Here is a 22,919-nt window from a genome sequence, read left to right on the forward strand (position 1 = left end):
GGAAGATGGGTTAGGGTAATGGTTGGCAAGGAGATGAGAATGTTTTACCTAGGGGCACTCCAATCACAAAGTAGTTAGAGGATCTTGGTGGCATTCTAGATACCTCAAAGATCTATTCCAGGCCCAACTGAACAATGCAATCACAAAAAAGGTACATCAGTGGCTATACAATATCAGGAGTCTGAGGAGATTAGATATGTCAACAAAGACTCTAACAAATTTCAACAGATGTTCCATGTAGAGCACTCTGACTGGTTGTATCACTGCCTGGTATGAAGCCTCCAATGCACAGGTTTGAAAAACAAATTACAGAGGGTTGCTGAGCCAGTTCCATCATGAGCACCAGGCTCCCCACCACTGAAGACATCTTCAAAGGTCGGTCCCTCAAGAGGGAGGCAAGCATCCTTAATGACCTGCAACATCCAGGACATGCCCTCTTCTTGTTACTACAAACAGTGAGGAGGTACAGGACCTGAAGAGGCACACTCAAGAGTTTTAGGAACAACTTCTTCCTCTCCGCCATCAGAATTCTGAACAGTCCATGAACATGAACACTACTTCAGTATTTTGCCCTCTTTTTGGGCGATTACTTTAGTTTTTAAATATCACCTGAGGTAACTTACAGAATTTTTTAATGTGTTGCACAGTACTGCTGCCACAAAACAACAAATTTCACAACATAGTTCAGTTATAAACCTGATTCTCATTCTGAGAATGCTACAACTAGGTATGCATCTTTTCCCTCGGAACACAGTCATGGTTAAAGAGATAATGGGCAAGAATAGTGCAGGAACAGATCGACACGTTTTCAGGGGTGACCTTAGAAGTGCAGTCACACGTTTGTCATCAAGCTAAAATTGCCCTTTTAGCACTCGTACCAGCATTAGCTCATCAATATCGCTGGAGTTATTTGGAGTGTGATTCAAGTAGGCTCTTGTGACAGTGTGGTTCAGAAGTTTACAGAAGGAGAGTAAACGATTCAGCTACTGTGTCGAGGAACACCAACAGAAGTGAATTGGATTTTCATTTTCAATTTTTTAATGTTTGCAGCCATCATTCCTTCATTTGGTACTTCCATCAGAAAGACCATCCTGACTGACACCCATCATACTTAATTGTCTCCGCTTAGTCATATCTGCTCCATAGATTAAGACTCACGTTCAGGCCATCCATACTAAGGCATCAGCTTGGCCAGCACTGGACTTTTAATTGCTAAATCAATGTTAAAACACCAAGCTCAAGAAGAAAGTGCAGCCAGGATTAGAAAGAATAGAAGGAACGATGAGATAAATCATGCCATTGTGACGTCAGGCATGAGCTTGAAAAGGAATGGAAGCATGTCATTTTCCAACAACAAAAACATAAAATCTGCAGGTAGTTTAGACAGCTCATTATTTGGGAAAGGAAAAAGATATAAATTGCTGGCAATAAAAATAACTACAGAAAATTGTTCATGAAACATAGGTTGCAGGGGGACATAGTACTCATTAGTCATCTCCAGGTTCTAATCTGGTCTGCCACTCAGCATTTTCTTATTTAAACCAACAGCATTTATGATTCACTATTCTCAGCTCTCAGGTCAGATTTGCCCTGTCCTCCCTACTTATTGCATTTCTTTCTTTTCGCAAAGGAGCAGTGCAGAACCTAATCATCTCAGCTATGTTGTTTACTCACTGGTCTAGGACAGATGCCCAAAAGGAGAGTATTTAGCCACTATTTCAAGGGCAGCCGGCACATCCGCAGAAGTGCACCTAAATTTCCCTTTATAGATTTTTAATTCCACAGACCATGCAACTTTCTTCCTCCATTTTAGAATGAGAAACAACTCCCATTTAGTTGATCACTTTGTCATTATTCCAGCATATTCAGAGCAGCTTAACCTGGAAACATGACTGAGTTCTGGTGAGCCAGGTTGAATCCCTGCAAAATAAGCTGCCACTCATTTTATACTGGTATGAACGACGAGGAGAAGGCATTAGATGCCAGAGCTGCACCAGATTTTTATTTCCAGTATTGACCCTTTTGTAACCAAGAAACTTAGTTTATCAAACAGTTCCGAATGTTAAACTGTATGATTTCATTTATTAATTCACTGAATTTTCAAACAGACATGAGGTCAAAAATCAAATCAAAGACAGGTTCTTTTTTTGGAAAAGGGTGACTTTAGTCAGTGTAAATCATATCATTGATTTTTTTTCTGCTTTATTTATAAGAGAGCAGTCTCTGAATTTTCACCCACTGTTTTACCAGCACATTTATGCACATTTGCTTTTTTCACTGATGTTTTCTTCATGTTAAAGGCCAGGTGCTATGTAGACTCCTTTTCTGTGCATAAATATGTGCTGAACATTGCCTGCAACCTTTAGAGCATTGCACAAGGTATAATGATTGTCTTCAAAACAAAACACAAGTGGCAGTGGCACAATGTCACAGCACTTCCATGTCTGTTACATTTTCAAAAGCAAACCTTACTTATAGGTCTGTCTGTAAAGCAAGCTTGGTGAATCTAGTTGCATATTTTGTTACAATATTGGCTCAAACTATAGTACATTTGTTGAAGTCCAATGGGTTTAATTATGATACGATTATATTAACTTCTGTAATTCTGTGTGCCTACATGATAATGCATGGTTGTTTTTACTGCTTTGGTCCTATTGCTATTTTTGTACTAAATGTGTTATTCATTTCTTTGTTTTCATTTAAAAAAATGCTTTGAATTACAATGGACAAGTCCATTGCAGCTCCATTGTTCCTGCCAGAGTTCTGTCTCAGTCTAAGGCAGTTGTTCCGTGTTCATTTTCCAGAATGAATGCAATTTTCGAAGTGTCAAGAGCAGGATATTCACAGTTGCTTGTGGGGCTACCCATCATTTAAAACAAAATAAACCTAAACCTTCACAATGTAGCTAGAACAGTGGTTCCCAACCTTTTTTTGGCCATGCCCCACCTAATCACCTCTAAAATCTTGATGCCCCCTATGGTGATATATAATTCTTATTATTCAAAAAGTGAACTACTATTCACCTGGAGGAAGCCTAAAAGACCATTAACTTGGTTTAAACAAGCTTCCAAAGAACATGGCATTCATGAAAGAGAAAAATAAAAGAACCAAAGGACTGTTAAAGTTCTGAGGAAGAAATTACTAAGAAATTGTAAAAAAAAGAACATTAAGTGATATTAAAATAATAATAATAATAATAAATAAATAAAACAATGCCGATTTGTTTCTACAGATACACCGTTTAAAAGAGATGACGCAATGTACACACCTTCACACCACCAAGAACCGAAAGCTACTGCAAAAAGCAGCATTGGCGCGACCTCGTACGAGTTTCTTACGCGTTTGGCTTGTTCATTCGTTCCTTCCTACATCAGTCAATTCATTAGTTTAATTATGAAAGCCATTTGATGGTTGTAATGATGGTGATACACTATATATACAGTACATACGCAATTACACATGTACATACACACAAGTATTTTTATGTATGCATACTGTATATACACATATGTATTAACTCGCACACACACTCATACTCACACAGACTTACTAGAAAAAATTCACTGTTAATAACTCATTCTCGAATTGCCCCCCTTAAAAATCAAATTATGCCCCACGTTGGGAACCACTGAGCTAGAACCTTTGCAGCCCAGAACTCACACTTTGATTACACTTGCCTCATTCCAGCATTCAAAGAGAAAATAATTAAATTGAAGCACACAAATTACCTTCGGTGCCTTGCGTATTTCCCACTAACATGGCCTGTGCCATCACAGCCAGGGGTTGGACAACTAAAAAAAGAGAAAAGCTTGATTGTGATAATTGTCACCAACACCGATTCATGTGTGCATGTCTGTGAGTATACATGTAGGAGAAATAGAGATTAAAAAAAGGGTGAAAAAGAAAGGCTGAGTACTGGATTCTCTTTATTAGCAAGTCCCAAGAGAATCAATTTCTCCAGGGCAGACAGACATAAGCTGACCACCAATGTAAGTGACAATGTGCTTTATCCATTAAAAAGCATGAAATTTCAGAATTGCTAATGTGGTGATTTTTTTTTAAGATGAGCACTCACCTGAATAGTTCTTGGATTACAGGTTCTATGGGGACTGGGGAGAAATGAAAACAACACAGGTTTATCATCTCTTATAATTACCTGGTTCTTCATATATAACATCCAGTAAGTTGCCATAATAACTACAGTCAGGATGAGACAAGCAGAGGGGCTCTGGTGGATGAAGGTCACCCTGAGCTGGGGTTTGACTGATTTACTAAGCCAGTAGCCTTACCTCGGATACCTTTAGAGCGTGTGCGGTGACGCTTCTGGTCTGCATCCGCCTCCATCTGAAAACAGATTAGTAGGCATTCAGTGTCCTTATCCAGCACACACAGACCTTCATACGCAGTTTGTCAATGTGTGTTACAGGCTTTATTAACAAGCCTCTTCCTGCTTCCCTATATAAACTAAAAAGCTAATAAAACTTATGACTTGAATGTTTCCTATTATTTATAATTATAAAGAAAACTTAAGTCTGCATTTGAAGAAAAATGTTTGACTTTAATATTCTTAATGTATCACTGCAATCCAATATTTTTCAGGGTCAGATTTTTTTTTGCCAAAATAACCACAATGTTGATTGCAATAAAATTAATTAGGATGGATGTCAACCATTCCCATTTTATGGGAGATTTATAAACTGAAGCATTAAAGAATCACTTAAGTCTACTTAAAAGGTGAACTGCTTCAATTGCAGGCTCAAAGATTTTGCTAACTGTTTCTCAGCCATAAAATATTGCATTGTAGAAGGATACAGCAATAATATGTAACTAGAAATAGTCTATAACATTGTCTTCACTCTGCATAATATTTTAATGATTTACAATTCAATATTTAGTTGGCTTTCTTTCTGTTTGAGTCATATAGACAATTTCTTTTAAAGCACCATAATAACATATGCTTGATACTAGTGGCAATTTACAAATGTATGCAAAATTTCTCTTCAGTATCACTCCTTTTATTCTAACTTGTACTTGAACCTCTAAAAATCCATCCTTTAGAAACAAAAGGACAACAATCCAAATATTGAGAAAAAAAGTTTACAATAAATATTACATATGCAAAGAAGGACAAGCTTTCCTCAAAATATTAACCATTTGATTTTTTTTTAATGCAATACCAGAGGACTGATGATCACCCAAGAGCATCTGCTTGTTCAAGGCTAGGGATGAACCCAGATAAATTCCATTGCATTATGCACTTAGCTCTTCATCTTCACTTTAGTCCATTGTTGACACTTCTCCTTGTGCAATTCATTCCACCACTACCCCATTCATTCCTGACTTTGGAAGCACTTGAAAACAGGTTTTACAAGCTTACTGTCAAAAAACATGCCAGATTTTAGGATAGCTTTAGTTTATTAGTGGAAAAGCCAAAAAAGATTCGATATTCTACAATTAGAAACACAGGAAAACATGCCAATGTATCAATGATATCTAAAAAAATAATTCAATAACTTTATGGTGTTTAATTCTATTCAAAAATATCAATATAAATAGTTGAACTCCTAATGGTAATATTGGGTTCTGGGATCCAGTTAAGACAGGATGTGATTGAAGACTTCTTTCTTCTGCTGACTGTAAGGGTTGAATTAATTTGCCCATTTTAAACGTAGTTTCTGGTTAGCATCCCAGCTGCATGAAACTAACCATAGATTGGCACCAATTTAGTAAAATATCACACCAAATACTTCAAGGAGAGCTAGTGTGAAAGATGAGAATGATGCACTGTCATACCAAAGGAGTTGCTCTAAAGTTTGTTGCCCACTACTACAGCTGAATGACAACATGCATCTAACCAATGCCTGACTCCTGAACTCAATTCCAACACTTAATTAAAAAGTGCCAAAGAAGCTCTTTCATCCTAACTTCAAGTCCCTCATCTTAATCAAGGTAAATTGAAATCTAAACGTCACAGAATGTGGGAGTCATGATATTGCTAAAAAGAATTAACATTGCAATCATGACAGACAGAAGAAATTTGACAGTACATTACAATAAAATGCTACCTTCCAGTAATGTTAACTTCTCTGCAAAAAAAAGTGATCAGTGTTACATGCAATGAAGTGGTGGGGGAATGCATCAAACTTGTATTTCATTCTAAAGTTGAAATGTCCTTTGTATGGCTGGATTAAAGCGAACTGAGTATGTGAGATTCCAGTACCCTCACGCAGGAGCTTGCTGAAATTACAGCAGGCCACCAGGGAGGAAATTCTTTCCTACCAAACTGTAAGAATAATGAGGTCATTTCCTCCCACGGATGGAGAAGCCGGAGCAGTTAAAAAAAACTTGACAGGCACAATGCCTACTGAGAATGCATGACTGATGAATCAGGGATTGGCTGAAGTATGTAAGCAAATAAACCTTCAGAGTTAAATGCTGTGAACTGCTACAAAGACTAGCACAGAGCTAATGCTGGAAAACCGCAAGTCAATAATCATGAATGCACCAACATTTGAAGCTGCAAGAAAATCATTCTAAGCTCTTCTCAGGACTATTTTATACAATACATTCCAGAATAAGAATTTAATGCCTGATTTTTATGCTACAGAACTGTTTCCATCATAAAATGAGGCTGCAGTTCAATCTTATATTTGATTTACAGTATAATGCATGAATAATATACTATTTAATATGAATTAATAAAGAACTGATAAATAAATGCAAATTGTGATAGTGTCTTAAATTTTGTTCCATATTCATAAAGCAGATTTTCTTTCATTTTCAGTGAGTAAATGTGTCATTCAGCATTTCACAAAGGAATGTGAGCCAGAAAGACCCGAGATTCAATGAGAACAATTTATCTGCATTGAACTGGTCAATTTCAACCAATATAATGTGTTGAGTTGCTGTAACTGGTAAATTGGTAAATTGGGATAAGGCAGCCAATTGCCCAGGGATGTTGTGCAAGCAGAGTTGTTGGCCAAGGCAAGCACAAGATTTGGCCTTGACGTCTGTGTGACTGGAAAGCCCAGCAACATTAACAACCTAGATTCACACGGGAGAATATTCATGTCTGTGAAATACTGAAAGGGCTCCTGGAACCAAATCGTATTATCAGGAAAAATAAAGGACAGGTAAAGTGAACTGATGCCAGAACATTAATAAGCAAAGCTTCCTGATTAAGTTTCCATTATCCATATGATTATACAAACATAAAGCAATGAGAAGAGCCATTCAGTCCATCTACCAGATTCTTTATTCAGATTAACACCAGATTCATTTTCAATTCTTTCCATGCATATCATGCACTTTTTCATCACAGAACAAAGTAATGCAATTATCTTAGCAGAGAAGGAATCCTTTCAGCCCATCACATCTATGCTAGCCATTGCTACAGCTGTCACGTTAGTCCTATTCCTGCAGTCCTTTCCCTACAATTTTTTACAAGTAGCTATCCAATTTCCTTCTAAGAGCCCTAAATGATTCCACTTCTACAGGCTGATGGAACGAAATCATTGTTCCTCATGTGCTCCTTGTATAATTTACCTAATTTTTAAAAAATTATCTACCTTGGGAACACACACAAAATGCTGGAGGAACTCAGCATTTATGGATAATAAATAGATAGTTGACATTTCAGGCTGAGGCCCTTCTTCAGAACTGAGAAGGAAGGGGGATGGTGCCAAAATAAAAAGATGGGGGAAGAGGAAGGAGGCTAGCTGGAAGATGATAGCAGAAGCCGGGGGGTAGGAAAGATCGAGGGCTAGAGAAGAATGAATTTGACCGGAAAGGAGACTGGACAAGAGGAAAAAGGGAAGGAGGCAGGACATCCACCTTGCTCCACGGATCATCTGCTGACAAAAAGTGTTCTCTTATTTACTATATCCAAATCTGCATAAGCTTGAATATCTCATTCAAATCTCTTCTCAGCACAGTCTGCTCTAAGAACTGTCTAAGCTTATGACTAAAGTATTTCAAAGATATGACTAAGCTTATGACAGTTTCTAGAGTCTGAGCTTATGACGAAAATCCATGTTACCATTCTATTCAGTGTCTCTGCACCCTCTAGTTATTTCACTTGCTTCCTAAAGTGATGTGCCCAGAAATGGATGCAATGCTAAGATTGTTATATCTTTTCAGGTTTAGTAGAATGTGAATGCAGTTTACATCTTTTTCTGCATGAGCGTATGTCAATTGCTTTAAGCAATGCACAAAATGCTGAAGAAACTCAGCAAGCCAAGCAGCATCTATGAGGGAAAATAAACAGCTAACCACAAGACGATAATACATACAGTAGGAGCAGAATCAGGCCATTCGGCCATAAAGCCAGCTTTGCCATTCCATCAAGGGCGATTTATCATCCCTGTCAATCCCATTCTCCTGCCTTCTCCCCGTAACATTTGACACACTTACTAATCAAGCATCTATCAACCTTCACTTTAAATGTACCCAAATGACTTGACCACCACAGATGTCTATGGCAAAGAATTTCACAGATACACAACCTCTGCCTAAAAAAAGTCATCCCTGTTCTAAAGGAATGTCCTATGCTGAGGTTGTGCCATTTGGTTCTACTCTTCTCCACAACAGCAAACATCCCCTCCACTCCACTCTATCTAAGCCGTTCAATATTTGTTAAGTTTCAATGAGATCCTACCTCGTTCTTCTAAAGTCCATTGAGTACAGGCCTGGAGCCACAAAATGCTCCTCATACCGTACATTAACCCTTTCACTCCGGGAATCATTCTCGTGATGCTCCTCAGGATCATCTCCAATGTCAGCACATCCTTTTTTCAATAAGGAACCCAAAACTGTTTGCAATACTCCAAGCACAGTCGGATAAATGCCTTAAAAGCCTCAGCATTACATTATCGTCCTCTCAATATGAATGTTACCATTGCACTTGCCTTCCTTACCACAGAATCAAACTGCAAACTATCAAACTGTAGAACTCCCAAGTCCATTTGCAGCTCTGATTTTTGAATTTGCTCCTCAGTTAGAAAATAGTCTACAGCTTTGTTTCTTCAGGCCAAAACCCTTCTTCAAGATTTCCAGCATCAGCAGTCTTTCTTGTGTCTCCAAATCAACTGCTTTGACAGTTTGTTTGATAAAAAACAATAATAAGATGATTAGACAAATAACACCTTGGCAATCTCAGCTCTGACAAACTAATACGTTGAACTTTAACCTCAAGTTTTGTTAATAGAAATGAAGGTTATATTTTTGTAATAATTTGACAAATCCATTTCAGAATTAGTTAATTTATTAAATCAAATTTTAATACTTATTTCCAATACTTAATGCAATACTTATTAAATTCATTAAGTTTTCAGAATAAGTGGAGATCTAGTACAGCTGCAGATTCTTATTTTTATTTTTTCACAGGGTGCTGCCTTTGCTGGCAAGTCTGCAATTTAATCTCCATTCCTAATTATCTGAACTGAAGTTGCAGTTAGAAGTCAAGTCAATTGATGTACCTGAAGTCACTGAGAGATCAGAAGAGATAAGAATGGAAGACTTCCTTTCGTGAAACTTAAGTCAATGATGTAAAAATTGAAGACCACTGTCATCTCATTCAGCTAATTTATCTCTCTTTAATGAAAGTATTAGGAATGGATTTACCAGATCTTTACCAGATCTTTGGATCTGGTAAATAAAGACAGCAGCACAGCCAAAAGAGTAGCTGTCTCACTGCTCCAGTAACCTGTGCTGCCTCTATGGATCATTTCACCCTTCTATTGAATGGGTTTTCTCCTGGTGTTGTAGTTTTGTCTCACACCCCAAACAAGAGTGGGTTGGTAGACTAGTTGCCCAATGTAAATTGCTCAATTTGGGTGAAGTTCTGCATAGGTATGTTCCAATGAGACAGGGAAGTTATGGTAGGGTGCAGGACCCATGGTGTACAAAGGCTGTAATAAATCTGGTCAAGAAGAAAAGAAAAGCTTACAAAAGGTTCAGAGTTGTAGGTAATGTTAGAGATCTAGAAGATTATAAGGCTAACAGGAAGGAGCTTAAGAAGGAAATTAGGAGAGCCAGAGGGGGCCATGAGAAGGCCTTGGCGGGCAGGATTAAGAAAAACCCCAAGGCATTCTACTAGTACACGAGGAGCAGGAGAATAAGACGTGAAAGAATAGGACCCATCAAATATGACAGTGGGAAAGTGTGTATGGAACCAGAGGAAATAGCAGAATACCAGAGGAAATACTTTACTTCAGTATTCACTATGGAAAAGGCTCTTGGTGATAATAGTGATGACTTGATAGCAGTCATCACTTGATAGTGATAGCAGATTGAAAAGCTTAAGCATGTAGATATTAAGAAAGAGGATGCGCTGGAGCTTTTGGAAAGCGTCAAGTTGAATAAGTTGCCAGGCCAGATGAGATGTACCCCAGGCCACTGTGGGAAGTGAGGGAGGAGATTGCTGAACCTCTGGCAATGATCTTTGCACACCAAGAGGGACGGGAGAGGTTGCAGAGGATTGGAGGGTTGCGAATGTTGTTCCTTTATTCAAGAAAGGGAGTAGAGATAGATGAGGAAATTATAGACCAATGAGTCTTACCTCAGTGGTTGGTAATTTGATGGAGAAGATCCTGAGAGGCAGGATTTATGAACATTTGGAGAGGTATAATATGATTAGGAATAGTCAGCATGGCTTTGTCAAGGGCAGGTTGTGCCTTACGATTGAATTTTTTGAGGATGTGACTAAACATATTGATGAAGGAAGAGTAGTAGATGTAGTGTATATGGATTTCAGCAAGGCATTTGATAAGGTACCCCATGCAAGGCTTATTGAGAAAGTAAGGAGGCATGGGATCCAAGGAGACATTCCTTTGTCGATCGACAACTGGCTTGCCCACAGTAGGCAAAGAATGGTTGTAGACAGGTCATATTCTGCATGGAGGTTGGTCACCAGTGGAGTGACTCAGGGATCTGTTCTGTGACCCTTACTCTTCGTGATTTTTATAAATGACCTGGATGAGGAAATGGAGGAAAGGGTTAGTGAGTTTGCTGATAACACTAAGGTTGACGGTGTTGTGGATAGTGTGGAGGGCTGTCAGAGGTTACAGCGGGACATTGATAGGATGAAAACTGGGCTGAGAAGTGACAGATGGAGATCAACACAGATAAGTGTGACGTGGTTCATTTTGGTAGACCAAAATGACACAAAGCTGGGTGGCAGTGTGAAATGTCAGGAGGATGTTATGAGAATGCAGGGTGACTTGGACAGGTTGGGTGAGTGGGCAAATGTATGGCAGATGCAGGTCAATGTGGATAAATGTGAGGTTATCCACTTTGGTGGCAAGAACAGGAAGGCCGATTACTATCTAAATGGAGTCAAGTTAGGAAAAGGGGAAGTACAACGAGATCTAGGTGTTCTTGTACATCAGTCAATGAAAGCAAGCATGCAGGTACAGCAGGCAGTGAAGAAAGCTAATGGCATGCTGGCTTTTATAACAAGAGGAATTGAGTATAGGAGTAAAGAGGTCCTTCTGCAGCTGTACGGGGCCCTGGTGAGACCCCACCTGGAGTATTGTGTGCAGTTTTGGTCTCCAAATTTGAGGAAGGACATTCTTGCTTTTGAGGGAGTGCAGCGTAGGTTCACAAGGTTAATACCCGGAATGACGGGACTGTCATATGTTGAAAGATTGGAGCAACTGGGCTTGTGTACACTGGAATTTAGAAGGATGAGAGGGGATCTGATTGAAACATATAAGATTATTAACGGATTGGACACACTGGAGGCAGGAAGCATGTTCCCGCTGATGGGTGAGTCCAGAACTAGAGGCCACAGTTTAAGAATAAGGGGTAGGCCATATAGAACAGAGATGCGGAAAAACTTTTTCACCCAGAGAGTGGTGGATATGTGGAATGCTTTGCCCCAGAAGGCAGTGGAGGCCAAGTCTCTGGATGCATTCAAGAGAGAGTTAGTTAGATAGTGGGGTCAAAAGATATGGGGAGAGGGGAGAGGGCAAGAACGGGGTACTGATTGCGTATGATCAGCCATGATCACAGTGAATGGTGGTGCTGGCTAGAAGGGCCGAATGGCCTACTCCTGCACCTACTGTCTGTCTATTGTCTATCAAATATGATGGCAAAATATAGTATTAATGGTAAGACTCTTGGCAGTGTGGAGGATCAGAGAGATCTTGGGGTCCAAGTCCTTAGGACGCTCAAAGCAGCTGTGCAGGTTGACTCTGTGGTTAAGAAGGCGTACGGTCTATTGGCCTTCATTAATCGTGAAATTGAATTTAGGAGCCAAGAGGTAATGTTGCAGCTATATAGGACCCTGGCCAGACCCCACTTGGAGTACTGTGCTCAGTTTTGATCGCCTCACTAAAGGAAGGATGCAGAAGCCATAGAAAGGGTGCAGAAGAGATTTACAAGGATGTTGCCTGGATTGGGGAGCATTTCTAATGAGGATAGGTTGAGTGAACTTGGCCTTTTCTCCTTGGGGCGACGGAGGATGAGAGGTGACCTGATAGAGGTGTATAAGATGTTGAGAGGCATTGATTGTGTCAGAGGCTTTTTCCCAGGGCTGAAATGGTTGCCACAAGAGGACACAGTTTTAAGGTGCTGTGGAGTAGATACAAAGGAGATGTCAGGGGTAAGTTTTTTATTCAAAGAGTGGTGAGTGTGTGGAATGGGCTGCCGGCAATGGTGGTAGAGTCGGATACGATAGGGTCTTTTAAGAGACTTTTGGATAGGTACATGGAACTCAGAAAAATAGAGGGCTATGGGTAAGCCTAGTAATTTCTAGGGTAGGGACATGTTTGGCACAACATTGTGGCCCAAAGGGCCTGTATTGTGCTGTAGGTTTTCTGTGTTTCTCTGTTTCTAATATTTGCAGGGGAAGTTGATGGGAAAGTGGGATGAATAAAATTGGATCACTGTAGAGTTAATAGCGGGGGCACTTGATGGTTAGCATGAACTCAATTGGCCAAAGGACCATTTTGCATGCTGTTTGACTATGACAAAATATGACTGGCTCTTAAAAGCACCCAAGTCTGAACCTTTGTCACAAATGCCACTTTTGTACCAAGAAGGAGATGTTGGCATACAATAAAATATACTGATAAGGCCTTCCTGATCAAATAAAAGAATGTTTGAAGAACAAATGAATTTTTTTCAACATAACCATAATAATATTGTCACATAAGTCAAGCATTTAATGCATGGTTTGAAAGGGAGAACAAAACTCTACCTGTTTGAATCCCGAGAGTAGCGAGGGACCTCAAGTTTGGAGGCCAACACCAGAACATCTTTCTGGAGGGTAACCCTTGGGGCCTGAAGGCGTTTCTGGTAGGGTACTGAAAACCAGTGCCAACTAGCTATCTGAAGTGTTCAAGACCATTATCAACCTCTCACTGCTCTACTCTCTCTGCACCCATGACTGTGTGGCTAGGCATGGCTGAAATGCCACCTGTACATTCGCAGGTGGCATGATTATTGATGACAAAATCTCAGATGGCAATAAGCTGTGAAATAGATTGGCTGGTCAAGTGGTGTCTTGATAACAACCTGACACTAGCACAACCAAAGATTTGATTGTAGAATTCAGGAAGTGGAAGTCGGGAACACGCACCAGAATCGGAATCAGAATCAGGTTTATTACAACTGACAAACGTTGTGAAATTTGTTGTTTTGCAGCAGAAGAACAGTGCAATACATAAACATACCTAAAAATTACAATAACAATCATAAGTAAATAGATACGATAGATGGATAGATAGATGCAGTACTGAAACATGCCCTATGGCCCATAGGGCTATAATGGAGGGTTATAGCCCTCCATTACCCTCCCATCGATATGCTTATCCAAATTTCTCTTAAGTGTTGAAATCAAACCCACATCCACCACTTCTGCAAACAGCTCCTTCCACAATCTCACTACACCCTGAGTGAAAAAATTCCTGCTCATGTTCTAACTATTTAACTGTTTCATTTTTCACCCCTTAACCTACAACCTCTACCTCTAGTCTCACCCAACCTCGGTGGAAAAAGCCTGCTTACATTTACCCTGGCTATACCACTCTTAATTTTGTATATATCAGTCAAAACTCCATTCATTCTCCCAAGCTCCAGAGAATACAGACCAAACTTATTCAACATTTTCCTGTAACTCAGTTCCTCAAAACCTAGCAACATCCTTTTTACTACATTCTATGTGAGTAGAACTACACACACTGCTACAAATTTGGTCTCCTGAACACAATAATTTATGAAGGTTTATGTGTCAAAAACTCTCTTTACGACCCTATGTACCTGTGACACCACTTTCTGAAAAGTGTAGATCTACATTCCCAGACTCCTTTGTTCTATTGCACTCCTCAGTGCCCTACTGCTCACTGTGCAAATCTGATCTCCTAAAGTGCAACACCTCACACTTAGCTGTATTAAACTCTATTTGCACTTTTTCCAGGTGGTCCAGCTCTGACCGCAAGCTTTGATAGCCTTCCTCACTGTCCACTATGCCTTGGTTTCGGTGTCATCTGCAAATTTGCTGATTCAGTTTACCACTTTATCATCCAGGTTGTTGATCTAGATGGCAAAAAACTATAGGCCCAACAGAATCCCTGGGGCACTACTTACAGGCCTCCAGTCAGAGAAGCAATCATCTATTACCACTCTCTGGCTTCTCCCATGAAGAAAGACAACGTCAAATCCATTTTACTTACTTATCCTGAATTCCAAGTGACTGAACCTTCTTAACCAGTGTCCAATACTGGACCTTGCTAAAATCTAGGTAGACATTAATTTCCTGTATTTCATCAACTTTCTGGTAACTTCCTCAAAAACTCTATAAGATTGGTTAAGCATGACCTACCAAGGACAAAACCAAGCTGTCTATCACCAATCAAGCCCTGTCAATCCAAATGCTTATAGATTTAGATAATAATTTATCCACGACTGATTTGAGGCTCATCGGCCTATACTTTTCTAGCTTATTTTTAAAGCCTTTGTTAAACAACGGATCAACATTAGCTATCTTCCAATTATCTGGCACCTCATTCGTGGCCTCCGATGTTTTATGCACTTCTACTAGGAGCATTAGCCTCCCACAAAATCAGAGAGAACACCTTGCCAGGCCTTGGCTATTTATCCCCCTAATTTGCCTGTAAACAGCAAGCACTACCTCCTCTGTAATCCATAAACAGTCCGTGACCTTGCTGAAGTTTTGCATCAGTGTTCATCTAAAACAAATTAAAACAATAAAATTTATTTAATATTAATTATCACTTTAGAAACTCATTACGTCTGCACTGTATTGTTGCTGCAGGACAATAAGTTTCATGACTTGAAGTATGTTAGTGACAATAAACTAGATTCTGATCTTGATGCACTCAACAACAAAAAAACACCCATAAAAAAAGCAGACAGAGTGAACAGATGTTTCTTTAAGCTTAGAGTATTGTATGACATACATAAGCCAAGAGCTGGGAAAGCCTACCTAAATTAAATGCACCTTTGGACCAGTGTCTAATTTTTTTGTCTACCTCATTTAGAGACAGACTTGTCAAAATTACATCATTCTTTGAAACAAAGGAGATATAGATACTTCACTCCGACAGTAAACCTGTCCAAAATTTAACTTATCTCATTTCTTTTTTAGATGGTGACAGACCTGCTGTTCATTTCAAGCATGCATTTCAGTTTTTTTCCCTATTTGCAGCTTATTTTGATAATGCTACTGACATTGTGAGCAATGGACACAATGAGCTAATCTACATTATCACTGAAAGCCTATTAACAATAAAAATGGTCCCAAAATCTTCATTGCATTCCTTTGTTCCTCTAAATAGTTTACTGAATTAAATACAACATTATATTTGTCAGGAAGATTACCAAGGAAATAAAGTTTCCTTCAAAAGCTCAATAACTCGCTTTCTCATGGTGTTGAGCTCACTGAGTTCCAGAGCTATATTATCTTACATAATAATAAATACTATTTATAACATGCCCTTAATGTGGAAAATTTCAAAGAGACATAGGAGTAAGATAAGACCAAATTCTTAGAGGCTGATTTATAAATGTCAGGGCTTTCTCGTCTATAATTACCTAGATTTTTTTCTATCCTTTTTAAAAATAATAATGTGGTTACATCTATTGCTCCCAATCTGTATGAACTTCTCCAAACTCTAAAAAAATTAGAAGATGAGCACCCCACCCAATGCATCTGGTATTTCCTGAGCCCCTTCCTTTAGTACGTTGGTTGTGTGTGTCGGTTTTTAGCCCCATTTATTCCCTTGTCATTATTTCTTTACTGATTTTGATATCCTTCATATTCTCCCCCTTCATTAAAATCTCAGTTCCTTAAGATATCTGGGAGTTTATCTATTCTCTCTTCTATGAAGAAAGAACCGAAGCATTTGTTTTACTGTTCTACCATTTTTTTGTTCCCTGTTATTCTCCCATTTATGACTAGGAAACCCACATTTATCTTTACTAACTCTCACTACCCCTTTTCTCTTCATTTCTTTCTAGAATATACTTCATGCATTTACAGAAGCTTTCTAAGTTTTTATGTTCCATGCATTTATTCTCATATTCTATCTTCAATCATCCTCTGCTGGAATCTCTATCTTTTTAGTCAAAATCGTAGATGAGTGTAGAGCAGTGGATATTATCTATTTGGACTTTGGTAGGGCTTTGGACAACTTGCATACGACAAGTTGGTCTGGAACATTAGGTTCCATGGAATTCAATGAGAGCTAATTACATGTTTTCAAGATTAGCTCAGAGGCAGAAAGCAGTAAGTGGTGGTTGAAGGCTGTTTCTCAAACTGGAGGCTGGTGACTGGAGGTGTGTCACATGGGTTGGTGCTGGGACTCCTGTTTCTCATTTTTACTGTATGTAAATGGTTTGGATACAAAATCACAAGGCTTGAACGGTAATTTCTGGATGACACAAAATTAGGAGATGTTATTTGTTTATGAGGAAGGTTATTGCATATTACAGGAAGATCTTGATCAGTTAGGGAAGTGGGCCAAGGAGTGGCAAATGGATTTCAATATGGATAAGTGTAAAGTGATGCATTTTGGAATGTCAAATCAGCACAGGGCTTATACTATTAATTGTGGTGCACTAGTGAGTTTAATGGAACAAAGAGAGCTAGGAGTATGAAAGTGCTTTGCTTTTTTTAAAAACAATCCCACAGGTAGAGAGGGTGTGAAAAAGGCATTTAGCATATTGGCTTTCATCAGTTAAGCATTGAGCACAGAAGTTGGGACATTATGCTGCAGTTGTGGCAGTTGTTGATGAGGCCACGACTGTGTACAGTTTGGACATCCTATTATTTTTAAAAAATGGCCAAATTGGTCAGAAAAGATTTATGAGGATGCAGGCAGGTCTAAAAGGTCAGATTTATAGGGAGAGGTTGACCAGCCTAGGTTTTTATTCCTGGGAGCATCCAAAACATCATAGAAGTTTATGAAATCATGAGTGGCTTAGATATGATGGATGATAGCAGTTTTTTCTCCAAGGTATGGAGTCCAAATCTAGGGGGCAAAGATTTAGGGTGAGAGTGGAAAGATTGAAAGGACAATTGAGGGCAACTCAGTCATGCTAAGTGTGGTGAGTACATAGAACATTGCCAGAGGAAGTGGTTGAGGCAGGTACAATTGGATCATTTAAGAAGGACTTACGATAGGTACATATGGGGGCAAGGTTTAGAAAGATATCAGCTGAACACAGAAAATTGAGACAAGATGGGGGTCACCATGGTTGGCATGGATCTGTTGTGCATCCCTGACTCTTTGAATCCTAAATAGTTCCCAATTCTCAGCCCTGCTTCATTTTTTTCTGGCAATTTTATGTCACCTCTAATACTATCCTTAATTTTCTTTCTTTGTAAAAATAAATGATTGAGTCATGTAGCCTAACTTGTTTTGATCTGATAGAAAAGAATAATTGTTAAAAATTTTAATATACATTTTCTATATATCTTTTGCCTATCTACTGTCAACCTATTTAGTAAAGTTCCCTATTCTATCATAAGCAGAGAATGATCAAAAAGATTGTTTTAAAAATTCGAAGGAATCCAGAAAGATTGAAGGACTTTGAGAGGAAATTTCAAAATGGAAGGCATTGATTGGTATGGATTATCAATGCCAGTGAAATAGTAGGAAAAGTGATCAAAATGCCACCATTAGATGAATGGAGAATTAAGTCAATGAGGTAAGGGTGGGTTGTGATGCAGTGTTGGGACACGAGCCTTTGTTTCTGGAGGAATGAGAAGCAAGGACCTGCAGGGATTTAAACATACAGTGTACATCATGAATGTCAGGTTCTCTGATGCTGGTTAGGGTTAGTAACAACCTAGTGCTGTTCAGATACTGGGAGAATCTGAACAGCACTGATTACCGATAGATATCCAGTTTTCCTTTAGCAAACAGCAATAAAAATGGAGGCCTTCATCTTACCTATGAGATTTAATGTATTGATATTGAAGATCTTATGCCTCTAATAGATCAAATAGGTGCACATGCAAAAGAAAAAAATATTTTTCATTTTTCATTGTTGCATTGCTGCAAATAAGGCACTAAATTCATCTGTGAAGTGTTGCACCTATTGCCATGGAGGAAATGTGTTATTCATTTTGTATATAACATGCTTCCACAAAGAACTAGGTGATTATAGCCTGATGCTTTGTTTCAGCACTGTTGACTGAGGGTTATCATTTTCTTGGGAATTTTTATGCTTAGAGGGAGGAGCAGAAGAGGCATCCAATTTACAATTTATTCAATAGGCTACTAATTGGCTTGATGGTTAGGAGACAGAGGTGTCTGGCTGAGTGTTGGTCTTCAGACTAGAGTCCTGTCACCAGTGGTCTACCATAGAGACCATGAATTATTGGATTAGAATGTAGGTAGTATCATTTGTGAGTTTGTGGATGATTGGTGGAATAGTGAAAAATGAAGAAGGTTATGTTAGATTACAAGAAGATCTTGATCAGCTGGGCCTGTGAACCAAGGAATAGCAGTTAGAACTTAACTCAGATAGATGTGAAATGTTGCGTTTTGGTAAGACAAACAAGGCAGAGCTTATTAGATGCTGAGAAGTGCTGTAAAACAGAGATACTTAGGAGTGTAGGTATATGGTTTCTTGAAAATGATGACACAAGAAGACAGAACAGTGGAGAAGGTTTTTTTGTCATTTTTGATTTCAGTAGTCAGAATATTCAGTGGCGCATACCTGGAAGGAGTTGCTAGAGGAAGTGGCAGAGACAGGTGCAATTACAGCACCAAAAAGGCATGTAGACAGGTACATGGATAAGAAAGGTTGAGAGGGATATAGGCCAAATGCAGGAAAATGGAACCAGCTCAGTGAGACAACTTAAGTCAGTATGGCAGATTTGGGCTGAAGGGCTTACTTCAGTGCTGTCTATGTCTCACTTCTGACAGTATGGCTCATCCTTACACTGCACCAGAACATCAACATGGACATTTTTGGTCAATTTGTTGGGTGAGATTTTACCTTCAAGCCTTCTAGTTGCAAAAATGCTACTAACCAAGCTAATAATTGTTACATGTTGTAAAATAAAACCCTTTCAATGCCTAACATCAAAATAAAATACCTTTGCCATTTGCAATCTTCAAGTCTGTATTTAATGGTATTGAAACTTAAGAATCAAAATGATAAAAATCAGCAATGCCAATTAATTACAAGTATTCATAGCTCTTTTATATAGGATACTCCTTGTCATTATGTAATACTTTTATTCTCTGAATCTCCAAGAATGGTGCTAAAAGTACCACACTTAAGATGAAAAATCCTTTTTGATCACTTTTAATTTAATATGATCTATGTAGATAGTTGATTTCATTGGTAACAAGACTAAATTCATCTCTCACGTGTAAATGTTCACCACTCAAGCCAGAATGATTTTGATTCAGTATATACATTGCTGTGGGGAAACAACTTGAATATACTGTGCTATGTTCTGGGCTGGGAGCTCCTGTGTGGCCATGTGTGAAATGAAGATGTCTCTTAAAGGTTGGAGGGTGTGAACAAGGGCTAAGGACAATGACTCTCCGGACTGGGGATCTTCATAGCTCGACCTGGAGTGCTGAAAGTTGCAGATTAATGTTTCCTATGGGAAATACCCCATAGTTTTCACAGAAGTGACTTTGGAGTACGTCATTAGTGCCCAGGACATAATCCCTGCTCATTATCTTTGTGGTTTAAGGGAAAAATCAGCTTATTGCATTTGAGTGAGTGGAGGATTTTGTGACACTCTGGCTGTTGCTAACTTCATAACCAAGTATTCGCTGGAGGTATTTGAGAGTAATTTCTGAGCTTGGGTGTACTTGATTGGATGAGTTTGGAACTAATGTCAGCTATCTTGCACCCCCTCCTGATTCACTGTTTTGATCAGCAAGTGCAAAATAATGCCTTCATATACCATTTCAGAATTGGGCGTGTGCCTTACATCCCACATAAGTAGGCATTCTTCAACTATAAAGCTTGGCAGAGAAAATCAGGGCTTGTTCAAGTACAAGGACCAAAGACAAAAAATAGCGACAGCCAATTGATTGTAGTTTTAGCTTCTCAAGTCAGGGTTCAAGATGTGAAGATGTGGGTAGTAGAAAATGTGTGTGTGTGTGTGTGTGTGTGTGTGTGTGTGTGTGTGTGTGTGTGTGTGTGTGTGTGTGTGTGTGTGTGTGTGTGTGTGTGTGTGTGTGTGTGTGTGTGTGTGTGTGTGTGTGTGTGTGTGTGTGTGTGTGTAAATTTTCTCGGTGTGTATGCATGTTTGTTGTTAGTTACAAGCAGTGCTTTCTATGGTCTAAAACATTTCATTGCTAGAGCTATGATAGGTGAATAGATGGGCTTAACATTTTCCTTGAAGATAAGGCCATATCTCAAATAACAATGAGTTGGAGTTACAGGGAGGAGATAGAGAGCTTTGTGACATGGTGTCACGGCAACCTTTTCCTCAATGCCAGCAGAACAGAAGTGCTAGTCATTGACTTTAAGAAGGGGTGGTGCGCATGCTCATGTCTACATCAATGATGTTGATGTTAAAGAGTGTTGAGAGCTTAGCAGTGAACATCAGCAATAGCCTGTCCTGTTCCAAATATGTTGATGTCACAGCTAAGAAAGCTCACTAACACCTCTACTTTCTTAGGGGGCTAAAGAAATTAGGAATCTCCCCTTTAACCCTTACCATTTTTAAAATCAATGTACCATAGAAAGCACTCTATCTGGATGCAGAACGGCTTGATGTGCCAACTGCTCTGCACATGACCACAATAAACTGCAGAGTGTTGTGGACACAGCTCAACACATCACAAAATCAGCCTCCCCTCCATGGACTTTACCTACTCTTGTCATTGCTTAAGCATCAGCATAATCAAAGATCCCACCCACTCAGACATTCTATCTTCTCCCCTCTCTCACTGGCCAGAGGATAAAATGCCTGAAAGCACCGAGCACTAGGCTCAAAGATAGCTTCTATCTCACAGTTATCATACTCTTGAATGGACCTCGCATAATAAGATGACCACTTGACCTCACAATCTACCCCAGTATGATCTGCACTTTATTATTTACTTGCATTACATTTTCTGTCGCTTCAAAACTTAATTCTGCATTGTTATTGTTTCACCTTGTTTGACCTCGGTGCCCTGCGTGATCTGTATGAACACTATGCAAGAAAAGCTTTCCACTGGATCTTGGTACGTGTGACAATAAAAAAACAAACACTATTACAAAGGCTTACCATGTTTTGTAAACTCCGTCACTGAAATTCAGTTCCATTGACTTTGAAATGTTGGTGGCAAAGAACAAGCCTATGGCTACTAGATGATGTGCTCAGCTTAGAAGCAAGACCTGAAAGGAATAACAATGGGTGCCGTAGAATTGAGCAGCAGGAATATAATTACTCCAACCCTGGATCCAGTGCCACGCACTGTCCAATGACCTCATTAGAATATTAAAGGTAAACACAGTTGAGCTGAGCGAAGGGCGCTGAGGAGGCTACGGTCAATTATGGAAAACCCTGAACATCCTCTACATAGCACCATCCAGAGACAGAGAAGCAGTTTCAGCGACAGGTTACTGTCGATGCAATGCTCCTCAGACAGGATGAAGAGGTCAATACTCCCCAATGCCATTAGGCTTTACAATTCAACTGCCAGGACTTAAGAACTTTTTTAAAGCTATTATTAATGCTTTTTGAGTTAGTGATTTAGATGCATATCATATTATTACTGAGTTAAGTATTGTATGTAATGAGTTTTTGCTACAACAAGTGTATGGGACATTGGAAAAAATGTTGAATTTCCCTATGGGGATGAATAAAGTATCTATCTATCTATCTATCTATCTATCATCTTATTTCAATCCACCTAATCTATCTATTATGCATATACAAGTCCAAATGCTGATTTATCTTGCGTATGCATACCTGTTTTCACATCTGACCTGCCCAGATAGTCCATTCAGCCTCGACTTTCAATGCCATGCCTGTCTCACATTGTCACTATTACAAGTGACTTCCACCTATCCCTTCACCACATTTCATTACTGTCAGTCATAGTTTTCTCATTTCCTGCAGGAAGGATGGTCACAGACCATCAATGCAAAGTAACCAACTCGAGATGATCTTTCACTCTTGCTCCAAATCAGGCTTGTAGAGTAAGTTACCCTTGAGCTAATAGCCTGGCACTTGCTGGTAAAAGGGCTGGTGCAACAGAGCTACCCAGTTATAAAATTGTAATTTATTTGTACTTTAAGTCAACAGTTAACAAAAGTGATCATGGGTATAATGACAACTTTAAAACACTTATATGTTGACAGTTCTAATTCATACTTTTCACTTGTAGCAGGTGAAATTCCTCCTTAATCTCTCGCTACCTTAGAACATAATTTTTCATGCCACAGCTCAGTTATTTACACTTCAATAGGTCCAGTTCATTGGC

General features: G+C 39.1%; 1 protein-coding gene across 18 annotated transcripts in view; it reads right to left on the reverse strand.

Annotated features, from left to right (window-relative positions):
- The window catches only part of LOC140733456 (myelin transcription factor 1-like protein), a 444,485-nt gene that overhangs the window by 299,048 nt on the left and 122,518 nt on the right, over positions 1–22,919 (reverse strand). For all 18 annotated transcript variants that reach the window (XM_073056807.1, XM_073056806.1, XM_073056820.1 and 15 more), the window contains 3 exons: positions 4,290–4,344; positions 4,076–4,109; positions 3,729–3,791 (listed from right to left, as the gene is read on the reverse strand). In XM_073056807.1, the coding sequence (XP_072912908.1) occupies positions 3,729–3,791; positions 4,076–4,109; positions 4,290–4,344 (152 nt within the window). The remainder of the gene's footprint in view (positions 1–3,728; positions 3,792–4,075; positions 4,110–4,289; positions 4,345–22,919) is intronic.

This window comes from Hemitrygon akajei, chromosome 9 (genome assembly GCF_048418815.1).
Source record: "Hemitrygon akajei chromosome 9, sHemAka1.3, whole genome shotgun sequence".
In the NCBI taxonomy this organism is placed as follows: Eukaryota; Metazoa; Chordata; class Chondrichthyes; order Myliobatiformes; family Dasyatidae; genus Hemitrygon; species Hemitrygon akajei.